The following is a 14,149-nucleotide window of genomic DNA, read 5'->3' as shown; positions in this document are numbered from 1 at the left end:
GCTTTTTTTTTCTTTTGCCAGCTGGCGGATGCGCAGCTGCGCAGCTGCGGCGCTCAGCACCGGCGGCAGAAAGCCTATGTGCACATTTAAAGCGCCCAGGCCCCTTTAAACTTTTTCCCTCGCCCTGCCCAAGAACAATGGTGGTCTCCTGCCAGCTGGTGATCAGCTGGTGTTGGCATCCTTGTCCGCTTGCATGTTGGTAGTGTCACCAGCATCATGGATGCCTCCTCTCCTTTGGTCCCCACGCTCTTGCTGAATCTGCAATGCACAGCCACAGCTGTCGCCGCTGCCACCGCTGTCCCCCTGCCATCCCCCATCACCTCCCTTGTACATATGTAAATATTTAAAGTTTTAGGGGTTTTTTATTGTTAGGTGAAAATGGCACAGGAATGTGTGTAGGGGTTCACTTTAAATTCCAAACTTTCCCCAATTCTAGCAGCGCATGCGTACATGTTGCTCTAGGGTTAGGGTTAGGGTTAGGGTTACGAGCATTAAAATAGAGTGCAGCTGTACTGCAGCTTCCACATCTGCATGGCATCTGACGCTCTAATTAGAGCCTCGGTGCAAACTGCGCATGTTCCAGGACCCCGACTCATTACGCGACGCAGCAGACACGGAGCTTTTAAATGGGCAACTTAAATTAGCGGCGTAACAATTCTGGCGTACTGGTGCAGCAGCTTATAGACGGAGCTGCGCAGTTGCGCAGTATATAGAAAAGAAGCGGGGAAAAGCAGCACCTTTTAAATGCCGCTTCTTCCCGCTTGGGGTGTGCGGGCGGCGTGTTCATGGCGGCATTCAGGTAAGGGCTGTCTGAAGGCTATACTTTCATGACGTCATGAACACACCCCTTTTTGCCCGTCTGTATCCCGCCGTAGTTACAAGATGGCCTTCTGTTGCATGCTTTTATACTATGTTGAACCAGTCCTGCATTGAATCTAGTGGTGTCCTGCTTGTTTCCAAGTACTATTCAGACCAAAGACCACTATTTTAAGAATCCAATAAACCACTTTGTGGCTAGCGTATTTGGAAAGGCCAACTACTTTTGTAGGAGCCTGACCTTATTTTAAGATTTGTTTTAGAAACTATATGTATGTTCAACCAAAAACAACCAGGAGAGGCTGGAAAATGGATGAAATACTTTTTAGAAAAAGGGTGGTAGCATAGTTGTGGAACTTTCTACCTAAAGACCAGCCTCTCTCTCTCTCTCTCTTTTTTTTTTTTTTTTGTTTCAGACATGCCTTTGAATTGTTGCTGGTGGTCTTTGAGGGATTTTTAGATGTATTTATAGTCTGGTCTCAAAAGAAAAATGGAGAACTTGTGGCCTTTCAGATGTTGTTGAACTGTATCTCCCATGAGCCTTAACCAGAAGAATCAATTGAGGGCCAACATCGGGACTTCCATAACTTGCCCACACATTTAAAAAATTGTGATTGCTTTATTTTTCTTTTAAAATACAGCAGTCATTCGAAGGCAAGGCTTTGGGTAATATTTGCTCTGAGGTCTCCAAGAAGGCAACAAAATCAGATGACTGAATATGTTATGCAAATAAATCTGCATCATAAAAATTAAAAGTAGAGCACAGCTATTCCCTGTGTGGATAGTGTCATTATATAATTTTGTCACCAGGGGGGACTGCTGTTTCTGGGTGGAGTCAGAGGAATTTTAGGTTGTTATTCTACAGCTATTTTGAGACAAAGATCCCTGTCTACTGTGTTGTGTAAACTTTCCACCAATGAGCCTAACATGATTTCCACATTGTCGCAGGTTATGCTCCACAACTCTGCTCTTGTCTCTTATCTTTCTAGTCATGGTTCACATGTTTTCTAACTTGTTTGTGGACATTTCAGGTGTAAGAATTTGATTTGTTTAAATTAAATCTGAGATATTCTATACCTGACCCTCAGTTTCCATGCCTGCCTAGTATGGGCACAGAAGCATAGAAAACTGCAAATCAAACAAACATTACAAACAAAATGAATCTAGCAGAGACCAGTGGTCTTCAGCCTTATGTCGAGATAGAATACACCTTTAAGATTAGAAGGCTGGGAATTTAGACAGAAAGGGTTAGAGAAAGGGAATAGATAGACTAATTTAAGCCAGGGATGAACAAAACTTTAGAAGTTGTTGGATCTAAATCTCAACAGGCCCAATCAACCTGGGCAATAAGAGGTATGATGGGAATTGTAGTGAGAGCATCTGGAAGACTAAGCTCCAAAACACACTGCAGAAATAATCTGAGACTGTTTTAACTGCCCTAGCTCAATGCTAGGAAATTCTGGGAACTGTAATTTTGTGTGATATTTAGCCTTCTCTGTCTGGTACCATAATATACTAAATTCCCATGATTCCCTAGCACTGGAGCATTTCTACAGTGTGTTTTGGTCTTAAGGTTCCTTACTTTTAGCTGAGCAATGTTCATACTAAACTGTTTAAAATTGGGACAGAGAGCTTTTGGCTCTCCAATACATATGAGTGCCAGCCTGTCCCATGGTATGGGATAATGAGAATCATAGAATTGGAAGAGACCACAAAGGCCATCCATTCCAACCTCCTGCCATGCAGGAACTCACAATCAAAGCACCCCCAGCAGATGGCTATCCAGCCACTGTTTAAAAACCTCCAAAGATGGAGATTCCACCACTCTCCGAGGGAGTGTTCCATTGTTGAACAGCTCTTACTGTCAGCAAGTTACTTCTAATGTTAAGGTGGAATCTCTTTTCCTGTAGCTTGTATCCATTGCTCTGTGTCCTATTCTCTGGAAAGCAGCAGAAAACAAGCTTGCTTCATCCTCAATATGACACCCCTTCAAATACTTACACAGGGCTATCATATCACCTCTTAACCATCTCTTCTCCAAGCTAAACATATGTATCTCCCTAAGTCTCTCCTCATAGGGCATGGTTTCCAGACCATTCACCATTCTAGTCGTCCACTCCTGGACATGCTCCAGCTTGTCCACATCCTTTTTGAATTGTGGTGCCCAGAACTGGAGACAGTATCCCAGATGAGGCCTGACCAAAGCAGAACAGAGTGGCACTATTACTTCCCTTGATCTAGACACTATACTTCTATAGATTGTATTGGTCTTTTTTGTTGCCACATCACAATGTTGTCTCATATTCAACTTGTGGTCTTCTAGGACTCCTAGATTCCTTTCACATAGTGTCTCGTTAAGCCAGGTGTCCCCTATCCTATAGCTATGCATTTCATTTTTTCCACTTACATGCAGTACCTTATATTTCTCCCTGTCGAAGTTCATGAGAGTTGCTGTTAATCAATATCTATTGGTCTATAGGTTCCTGCTTCTTCTCCAGAGAGGGAGAGAAGGAAGATGTGAAAATACACACACAATTAGAATTAGTTAAATAGTGAAGGCGTATCACCTTCTCCAGGAAGCAAACAAACAGACTCTTCCTCACAAATGAAAACTCATTATTTCCTCTTTTAAAGTTACTTTTATTGCCATTTATTTCAAGAAGCTTCCATAATTTCAGAGAACCAATACAATACATTGGAAATCTGGACTGACAATTTTTTTTTTTTTTTTTTTTTGCAAAAGCAGGAGAGAAAAGACTCACTGAACAAAACAGGACCACATTACTGTCATTACTGTCTCATGACTAAAGAAGAAAATATATTTTATTGAAGAATACCACAAGGCCAAGGCTGAATGATCTTTGAAATGGGAAGAAAAATTCCTCTATGACAAAATAATCTAATATATTTCATGCTCAAAAAAGAACAGACATATTCCAGCATTTAACACTAAAACAGGCACATTTACAAATAATGTTTAAAATTTCTTCTTAAATGTGACATGATTAAATACCTTATTGCACTTGTGTAGTGTGCTTTGAAATAAGGCAGTTACTCAGTGCCCAAAGTATCTTCCAGTAACCCCAATGTGGTTCTGTGGATTTTTTTGTGAATCTTAATTCCCTTGGTAAAAAGTCACTTTAAAAACATCTATTACTCCTATGAAAAAAAAGCCATCGCTGTATCATTTTTAAACAACATTTTTAATACAAAAGTTTATTCGCTCCTCTAGTAATTAGTGTACTGGACAAGGCAAAAAAAAGTGACAGGTGACCGGAAAAGAGTAAATTTTCAAGTTTTTCCTTACATCAGATTTTCCTGTCACTGTAATAAATAAAGACTTCAATAGAAGCCAACACATAAGTGATTAAGTATTTCCAAGATCCAGGAAAAATCTTCATATGTTGTTTCCTTAAAAAATACCCACACCACAATCAGGAAAGTTTTGATCATTATATTGTCCTTGATAAAAATTGTCATTCTGATCACAAACGGATAAAAATGAGTTACATCTTTATGCTTATGCCACACAATATATGCATTTCAACATGTCTGTTTCTTTCTTCCCTGCATTGATATAGAAGTCACTTCAATGTGCTAATCATGAGATTCTAATTTGTCATTATACAAAACATTGTGCAAAAAAACAAGCAAACAAACTTTGTACAACTAAAGATTCTAAAGCCCAGTGCAGACATTGTCTTTATTCTTCAGGAGAAACTGCTCACATGACTGAAAAGTAGAATGAAAACTTGAAGACAGGCCAGCAATATTGGTTGTGATGTAGTTCAACACACCTGAAGTTGCCTGGTGATAATAAGACACCTAGAAACAAAAGCACTGATAAGTTCATTCAGACTTTCCCAACCTGGTGATTTCCAGGTATGACTACAACTCCCTAAAAGCTGGCTGTAAGACTCTAGCAGTTGTAGCCTAATACATCTAGATGCCAGGCTGGAGAGGCTTAAGTTAGTTCCTGGAAAATCTCAAACTTTGTGATCCCAAACTAGATCAAAATCATTTTGCAAAGTAAGTGTCAACTAATGTACCAGTAGCATTGTTTTCCTAATACTCAGTCTCAGCTTGCACAAGCATCCATTTGTTTATAAGCAAGATGAAGAAGATTAGTGGTAGTGTTCATTAAAGGTCTACAAATGATCCATGTGTTCATTTCTTTTTACCATCTTTTTTTAAAAGCAACCAAACATCTTGAGTCATCCCTCCATATTATAAGCATCTTAAAACTAAAAATGCAACTAATTACTTAAAAAAAAAACCTTCTCAAGCTATAACTATTAGTACCACAGATGAGTTCAGTACATAATTTCCATATCTGCAGTGGCTGTGACAGCTGCTGCCAAGAATTGCAGAGATCACTATTGCTACTTATTGCTGTATTGCAACAGTTTTCTCCACATGACAATATGTACAAGCACAGGTTTCCTGCAATTGAGAAAAGAGTGTTAAAAATAACACTAGTGGAACCTGGATCACACTGTTTAGTTACTGGAGAGCTATGGTACAGAATGGTTTGTGAAGAGCATAGATTCCTACACTGCATAACAAAAAAGGATCCACTGCACCACCAAAATAAATCTGGTGTACAGAATGATACTCCCAAAGCTGTTCACAGCACAATGAGGAGGGAATTCTCACTATAAAACAAGGGTAAGGAAAGTTTTTGTGGGTTTTTCGGGCTATGTGGCCATGTTCTAGCAGAGTTTCTTTCTGATGTTTCACCAGCATTGAAAACACTGAAATTCTGGACCATGCCAAGCTCTACCATGTCAGGATGCACAAGGAAGCCATTGAAATCCACAAACACTTGGACAATTTCAACAAGAAAGAGGAATCTCTTAAAGTAAACAAGGTTTGGCTACCAGTCCTGAAAGATAGCAAGATAAAGACAAATGCAAATGAGAAATCTCCCAGGGTCAGGGGTTTCCCAGCAGACAATGAGCACTAATCAAGCAGACATTAATCCTCTTGTGCAGACCCTCACACTGTGAGGCTTGCCATCAGCAACCAACAATGCATATGCAAATCACTCCTGCCTTTCCAGATCAGACAATATATATAGCCAAGTCCTTTCCAGGCAAACATTCTCTGAAGATGCCAGCCACAGATGCTGGCGAAACGTCAGAAAGAAACTCTGCTAGAACATGGCCACATAGCCCGAAAAACCCACAAAAAACTATGGATGCCGGCCATGAAAGCCTTCGACTTTACAAGGGTAAGGAAACTCAGATAATGGGGATGAATTCAGCCTTTTGGACTTCACCATGATATCACATTTGGTGGCTTCCCAACTTCTGCATGGGTTTCCCCACTCCCATTCTAAAAGACTTAATTACCTTTTCCAAGGCCTAGTTACTGAGAGTACACAATTTTAGCTAAGATACACTAATAACTTTTATCTTTTTCACCCCTCCCCACTCCAAAAAATAGGAGTCAAGAAGTTAAATCTGGTCCACAAGCTGAGAAAGATGCCCCAGCTTTGCTACATAGCATATCTTGGAGAGTTGAACTGAAATTTTGACTTCTAAAAGTAAGTTGATGAGCTGAAATGGTTGGCATATAGAAAGCACAGAATATGCTATGACTGGCTTTATTTGGGCAGGTGGTTGAGAACATGTGGAATCACAACCTTCATCTCCTTCTTTCAATTATGTGCCAGTTTCTCCACCATTTCAAAGTTTTCCAAATTAGGCAGACTACAGTTACCATTATTTTGCAAACCATGATTTGAAGCCAGATTTGAAGGTGAGCAACAGCCATGGTTTTACCCTGTGTTGATGCCACAGTAAACTGTAGTTAAAGCTTGAAAAAGAATTGAACCATTGTTATACATAGCTCTGCTACACGCTTAGAAAGGTAGATGCTTACTTTGCTGAGTTCATCTGTTTCCTGCCAAATACAGAAGCCAGAACAAAGGGTTTCCCCTCGAGTGTACTCTGGCTTTGCCAGATGTGTTGGCAATGTGACTGATCTGAATGCAACAACATATGGATCACTGGAAAAGAAAGAAACATGTTTAGGGCAAGTAAAGCACTCTCCAGTCTTAGAATTCAGAGACAAAGAGATTTTAACACCCGAGTTTACTGTGGTTAAAATGCTGGTAAAACGTTCCAGAAGAATGAAGGTGTGATAGCTGGTCATGCTTCTGAAGCATCACTGAAGCCATCCCCTCTCCTCTCCCATCACCAAAGCATTCATGAAATTGCCATTTCTTCATAACAGAAGTTCCTGTTATTGAAGAAATGGCTGCTCTGTGAACACTTTGAGGACGAGAGAGGTGAAGGATGCTTCAATGACAAATCAGAAGCATGACCGGCTATCACACCTCCATGCTTCTGGAGCATTTTGCCAGTATGGTAAGCCTCCTGTGTGATAATCCCCATAGTCATGTTAGTCTCAAATATCAGTACGCAAAAGGATCTTGTAGCACCTTTGCGACTAACTTTGCAAACGATGTTGTGGCATAAGCTTCTGTAGACTTGGCACCAGTTCACCCCATGCATCTGAGGAAGTAGACCAAGTCTATGAAAGCTTATGCTACAACTTCTTTTGGGCAATTAGTCTCAAAGGTGCTACAAGATCCCTTTGCATCTTTGGTCTTAGTTCACCATGCCCACAACCACTCACAACACATCCTTGTTTGACTTACCAAATATGCTGTAACTGCCATGAGTGTACTTCTTGACATTTGTTTTGGGGCATTTTTTAAAAAGATCTCCAGGAGCAACTTCAGAAGACTAACTGAGTCAAGCATGGCTTCTATGGTTATGGGTGGACCATATTCAGTGAAAACCTGATACACTAAAAATTGGAATGGGGAGGGGACACTTGCTGACATACCCTTTGCCGCATGGGTTTCTTCGTGACACCAGAATGACAAAGTCTTGAGGCTTGTTTTCTTCACTCATAGTTTGACTAATTACATGATAGATCATGTCATCTTTGTCTACTTGCTGGACAAGTTCAGCACTCCTGAAAATGGATTTTTTGGGGGGAGGGAAGAGATAAAATAAGAAACAGGGGAGGATGGGGTTGATGAAGCTGCTCAGAAACTTGACAGAAGTAGGCATGTAAAGAGACCATTTTTTTCTGGGGGAAGAGAATAGGCTTTTGGATTAATTTGGGTTTTCCAAGAGCATCTGGTCAGCTACTGCAGAACATAAGATGAAATCTTTCATCAGATCCATCAGGGTTCCTCTTAGGTTCTAATGGAAGAATTTGTGCAACAGCAACTGAGGTCATATAGGACAACAGAGAAAAACAAATTTACAAAATAACTCTTGAGGTGTTCAGATGTTTAGGATAAGGAGAGAGACACATGACAGTAGATCTAGGATCAGTGCAACCTATCTAAGTCAGAGGTGGACAACTCAGAAGAGTTCCAAGACCAGATTTCTGTACTTGGAAACCCCTCAGAGCTAAATGGAGTGCCACAACTTCAAAGCATACAAGCAAATCAGGAGGGGCTATCTAAAAGATAAATGGACACTCCTGGAGGTTTCCATAAAATGCATTTCTCCCTTATCGTTTGGCCAGGAAAAGGGAAGCCCCGGACAGTTCCGAGGTTACAGTGACACATGCCTTGATTACATCCTGTCTGTATTATTATACCACACTCTATGTGGGTCAGCCTTTGGAAACTGTTCAGAAACTTCAACAGGTCCAAAATGTTGCAGCCAGGTTGCTGACTGGGGCAGGTATAACAATACAGCTGAAACAACTCCCCTGCCTGCCAATCCATTTCTGGTCAGAAATTCAAAGTGCTGGCTATGACCTTTAAATCCCTATATAGCTTTGGTATAGACTATCTGAAATACCTTATCTACCTCTATAAACCTGCCTGAGCTTTAAGATCTGCAAGGGAGGACTTTCATTTAGTCCCACTACTATCACAGACATGCCTGGCGAGAAAATGAGAGACTCTTCTTGGTGGCTGACCCTAAGTTGTGTAACTCTTTTCCTTGGGAGTTCTGGCTGGCTTTCCTTTTGGTTTTTAATATAATGCAGCACTTGAAGCTTTTAACTGGTGTGGGCGGGTTCTGTTTTATTGTGTTTTATATGTGTTTTTTTAAATTGGTTTTAACTTGCATTTTTAACATGTGCTTTTCAAATAGAAGTTTGGTTTAATTCTCTTTTTGGTTTTGTACAAAGAGTTGTTAATTGTATTGTGTTTTTTACACCACCTTGAATCCCATGCTGGGGGAAAGGTGGGATATAAAACAAACAAATAAATAAATAAGAGAGAAAAACATCTTTGAGGGCTACATGTGGCCGCAAGGCTAATATTTGCCCACCACTACCCACATCTGTGTTATGATACAATCTCTGTAGGGACAGAAAAAAGCCATAAAATGTGATATTGCAAATAGAATCCACTTTGTTCAGAATTTTCACTCTTAGGGCATAAGGATTCCTTATGGTGCAAGACAGGGGACTGGGAATCTCATCCTTAATTGAAGAACATTAGTACCAACGCATCTCTGTTCCTAGGCACTTACGCAAAATGCTTATCCCACTCATGCCTGCGTCGCAGATCTGACAGCAGGAAGCAGGCCTGCATTGCATCGAAACAGATGGTCATCTCCATGCGGATTGAGAGGAACATGTCCTCCTCCAGTATGTACATCTTGAACTTAGGATAAGGCAGACAGAATACAGGAGAGAAAGGTGGTTAAAGCTAAACAGGCATGTTCCACAGAGATTTCCTTGATCACTGTTTCAAGTAAATATAAGCAAAGTATAGCCCAACACTGTTTCTATGTTACAAAGAGAAGAAAAGAGAGTGCTTCTTGGAAGCATACTAGAAGGTATGATGGCTGTGCTAAAGAACTGGCCACTCTAGTTTTACCTCCTAACCAGTATCCAAAGTCCAGTCAACTCAGGCATAGAGTTGACCTTGAAATTAATCCACACAAATCAGTATTGTTTGCAGAGTTTAAGATAATTATTGGTGGCTATACAACTGGATTTAGGCAGGGATGAAAATGTTCAATGTAACCTGTTTAGAACTCTTCAAGATGGTAACTTCCCCACATGAGGACGAGACCCTGCTCTCTCAGCACTTTGGTCTAAACCAGTGCTTGGTTTCAACTAGAGCTGATTTGCTGAATCAATTGCTAAATTGATACTTCTATAAATCCCATTGATTCAATGGTTGTCCTATAGCAGGGCAACTAGCAATTGGATTTAAATGTTGATATGCAGCAACTACATCAAGCAATATCCTTGATAATGTAAGGGTAGCGGAGATAGCCTTACAGTTGAGAAATAATAGGGTTTTCATAATATTATACATGATATGCACTCTAGTACTGCAAAGCAGAAGCAGAAATCTCAGTTGGTGGAGGGAAAGAAGAAATTCCCTGTAATAGCAGAGCATTGCAAAATTTAGGAGGGGGCAGAGAAATATCTTTTGACAGGCATCATAGTGTTATTTAAGAGGACCCTTGGATATTAGCATAAATGCTAATAGGCACACACACCCACACATACAGTTTACCATGTTTTTGGTTTTGCTTGCTATGAAAAGATCTGAAGCATGTCAACATCTCAAATTTAACAGCACGGAGTGTTGGAAACCATAACTCCACAGGTTATAATTTTTAACTTTTTTGACCTATAACTCCTAGAACCTTCTAGCTCAAATGGCCACGCGTTTGTAAATTTTAAAAGCTCTGCCCCTCATATATTGGTAACGCTAGCTGAGATGATATTGTATCTACAATGACTATCTGTATGGGCAGAGAAACAACTGTGTGGAGAGGTATTTACATTTGGTATCTACCCATGTTCGGCATCCCTGGCTGAATAAAGGTACTTGAGAATGGGATTAGCTACCTTGTCTCTTTCAGACGCAAGCACCCAGTTGGCATTAGCTACTAATGTCTTCAGTGCAGTAACATTGTTGTAACTGAGATAAACCTGCAATAGACACATAAGAAAATACAATGCACAATGATGGCTTTGGATTTTATTTATCAATGCATCCAGCAACAACATGGATTCTCCTTATTCCTTTCTCTCCCTTATCCTCTTAACTTCATCTTGTTTAAATTATATGTCTGTGGGTAGGATGGGTTATGAATATTTATCAATACACCTAGGACATGTCAAGTATGCTAGGAATAAATGACAATCATCAGAGGGTGGGTGTATGAATGTTATTTAAAATTTGGCATTGGTGTTGAATTTCACTGAATGCTTGTAGGCTCAGAGATTTTTCAGCTTTGAGGATTTCAGCAGAACTTGAAAAATTTCATCACATTTCTCTAGACATTATAGGAAGGCAAGTGCTAGGAATTAGTGAGCATCACCTGAGGTCAGGGTGAGAATTGTACCTCCCATAGATCTGGCTGAACTGCAAGTCCCACCATTCGTCACTATAGACTATGCTGGCTTGGGTTTATAGGAGCTTCAGTTCAGCAACATTTGGAAGAGTGTACAATTTCCATCTATTATCCAAGGCAAAGGTAACAGCATATAAAAGATCCCACCTTCCAATTTCCAGTGCTCTTTCTCCCTCTGCACTATCAAAAATAAATAAATTTATTTATTTATTTAAGAGATTTATAGCTCACTTTTCTCCAAAAATGGGATTCAAGGCAGAACTAAAACACTGATTACAAAAAAATTGTTTAAAAATTAAATATTACTAATATTAAATCATAAGTTAAAAATAGCACAGTTGAAAACAGTAAAAACCATTAAAGCATGAAAACATTAAAAAAGATCTCACTGACTATCCATTTACTAGATCCAGGATAGAAATATTTGGTGGGATTGGGGTGTGTGTGTGTGTGTGTGTGTGTGTCAAATTTTCACCCACCGAACTCATAATGTACTGCACCCCCCCCCCCCCCCCACACACACACAGAGTTTTAAGAGTAGTGAAAACTGGAACCATAAGCAACTGCATATTCATTGTTAGTTTTTTTTTGGGGGGGGGGGGGAGCAGAGTGGATTTCATAAGGCTAAGGCAAAATAGTTGCTCCTGGAGGCCTCCAGGAACAGCAAAACAGATTTTTATTTTATTTTATTGCTTCACAGTCTTTCCCCAGCCTTTGAAAGCACTAGTGAGGTGATAAGCTAGCTTGGAGTCTGATACAGTACCCTTTCTAAGACATCAGCAAATACACATAATTTCTATTTACTTTCACCAAGAGGGTCCTGGTTAAGATTTCTGCCACATGGGAAAGCTCTGCTATTGAATTCCACCCTATGAGCAGCAGCACAGCCATGCGTCTTTTTCCAGATGTTAAAGAATGTGGATTTGAAGTATCATGGAATACAACATTGGGAGGAGATGTGCAGACATTTGGAAGTCATTTGTATGTGTTGAACATGTCCTTGAACATACAGCCCCTAAATCTAAAGCCACTCAGGGAAAGGTTTGCAACTCACGTGACAACAGGACAGCTCAAAGTTTACTTTACCTTGTTACTTTCATCCCAAGGTACAGACAAAGGTACCTCTGTATGCTTACAGGAAATGACATACTTTCTGTAAAAAGCAAAATAATGCATTAGTTATCATAAAGCTGACTGTAAACAGGAGGTAGTGTTTAGAGGCTTTTTAAAATATGTGCTTAAAGAAATCCACAAATGTGTGCAGAATGTGACTTTCTTCAAAAACTACAAGAAATTTTTAATATTTTAAAAATAGCCACCTGAATAAATTTTGATCCAAATACCAGCAATAAAAAACACAAGAAATCTTTCAAATCTACTAGTAGAGATGGCTTATCAGGCAGGACAACAATACAGTATAATGAGCACCATAGATTAAATGTGATTTGGGAAGTCTATATAAGTTTAGGTTCCATGATCAATAAATTATTATTATTATTATTATTAGCCTTTATTTACAAAGCGCTGTAAATTTACACAGCGCTGTACATACAATCTTTTTAATTAGACGGTTCCCTGCCCTCAGGCTTACAATCTAAAAAGACTCGACACAAAGGGAGTGGTGGTGGGGAAGGGGCCTCTCTAGTAGGATAATACATATAAAATACATAGCAATATAGGAAATGATTCAATAAAACAGGCAACAAAAGAACATCAAATAGCAAGTGACAATTATGCAATGCCTGGGAACGCTGCCCTGAACAGGATGGTTTTCAACTCCGTTTTGAAGCTGGTTAAAGAAGTGATGGCTCTTGTTCGCGGGGGAAGAAGGTTCCAGGAGTGAGGGGCAGCGAGTAAAAAGGGGTGAATCCGAGATGGGGCAGAGGAAATCCTGGGCTGAGACAGCAGACCTCGACTACCAGAACGGAGGGCCCTGGTGGGAAGGTGAGGAGAAATAAGGTCTGATAAGTAAGGAGGGGCCAGCCCATGGAGGGCTTTAAACGTTGACAGCAAGAGCTTATACTGAATGTGGAAAGGGAGTGGGAGCCAGTGAAGGGATGCCAACGCAGGAGAGATATGGTCACAGCGGTGGGCGGATGTGATAATGCGTGTAGCTGAATGCTGGACAGAAATTAAAGGACGGAGGTGAGAAAGAGGAAGCCCAGCCAGGAGGATGTTACAGTAATCAAGTCGTGAGACCACTAGGGCATGGACCAGGATCTTGGCAGTAGAAGTGGAGAGATATGGTTGGATTTTGGTAATGTTGTATAAGAAGAATCTACAAGCCTTGGCTGTGGTCTGGATCTGAGGGATACACGACAGAGAAGAGTCAAAGATAAAACCAAGACTGCGGGCTTGCTGGACTGGTTGAATAGAAATGTTGTCCATGAATAATGAGAGTCAAAAGTTTTCACACAAAACAAATTGGCTTGAGATTATGAAGTCAACATAAATAACTGTGGCAAGCCAGTTATAAAAGATTCTAACATCAGCTTCTCTTTATTTGCAGATATGACCTATGGGTAAAAGGAAAGCCTGAACATGGTGTAGTAGTCTGAGTGTTGGCTTGGACTCTGGGAGACCAGGATTTGAATCTCAGCCATGGAAACTCACGGGGAAACATTGAGCAAGCCTCATGATGAGAGGGTGGCAATGGCAAATCTCTTCTGAATAAATCTTACTGACAAAAACCTATGATAAGTCAAAATTGACTTGAAAGCACATAACAATGGCAAAAGGCCATTAGAGAAAGAAAGCAAAAGTGAGCCAGTCTGGGAGAGAAATTTGGGAGAGAAAACTTCATATGAGAAAATTGGGAGGAAGAAGTGAAAAGTCAGACAGCCAATCTAAGGCAGAAGTAATTAAAATGTTACCTAAAATTATATTATGTTTTTACAAGGCAGGTGTCTGTAATTGTACAAAGTGTTGGGTGACTAGAGGCTGAAGCTCTAAGTTAAATTAGAAAACTA

At 40.2% G+C, this 14,149-nt stretch overlaps 1 protein-coding gene across 1 annotated transcript in view; it reads right to left on the bottom strand.

The window, feature by feature from the left end:
- Positions 1–3,467: 3,467 nt before the first annotated feature.
- ACOT11 (acyl-CoA thioesterase 11) overlaps positions 3,468–14,149 on the bottom strand; it is a 204,615-nt gene continuing 193,933 nt past the window's right edge. The window contains exons 13-18 of the mRNA XM_089515215.1: positions 12,267–12,333; positions 10,672–10,755; positions 9,333–9,466; positions 7,675–7,806; positions 6,703–6,829; positions 3,468–4,641 (exon numbers count right to left, since the gene is read on the bottom strand). Coding sequence (XP_089371341.1) covers positions 4,495–4,641; positions 6,703–6,829; positions 7,675–7,806; positions 9,333–9,466; positions 10,672–10,755; positions 12,267–12,333 — 691 coding nt within the window. The 3' untranslated portion in view covers positions 3,468–4,494. The remainder of the gene's footprint in view (positions 4,642–6,702; positions 6,830–7,674; positions 7,807–9,332; positions 9,467–10,671; positions 10,756–12,266; positions 12,334–14,149) is intronic.

The sequence above is a fragment of the Sceloporus occidentalis genome, unplaced genomic scaffold (genome assembly GCF_023333645.1).
Source record: "Sceloporus occidentalis isolate IW3139 unplaced genomic scaffold, rSceOcc1.0.p SCAF_3, whole genome shotgun sequence".
In the NCBI taxonomy this organism is placed as follows: Eukaryota; Metazoa; Chordata; class Lepidosauria; order Squamata; family Phrynosomatidae; genus Sceloporus; species Sceloporus occidentalis.
Note: the sequence above shows the minus strand (reverse complement) of the source record. Positions and strands in the feature narration are given on the sequence as shown.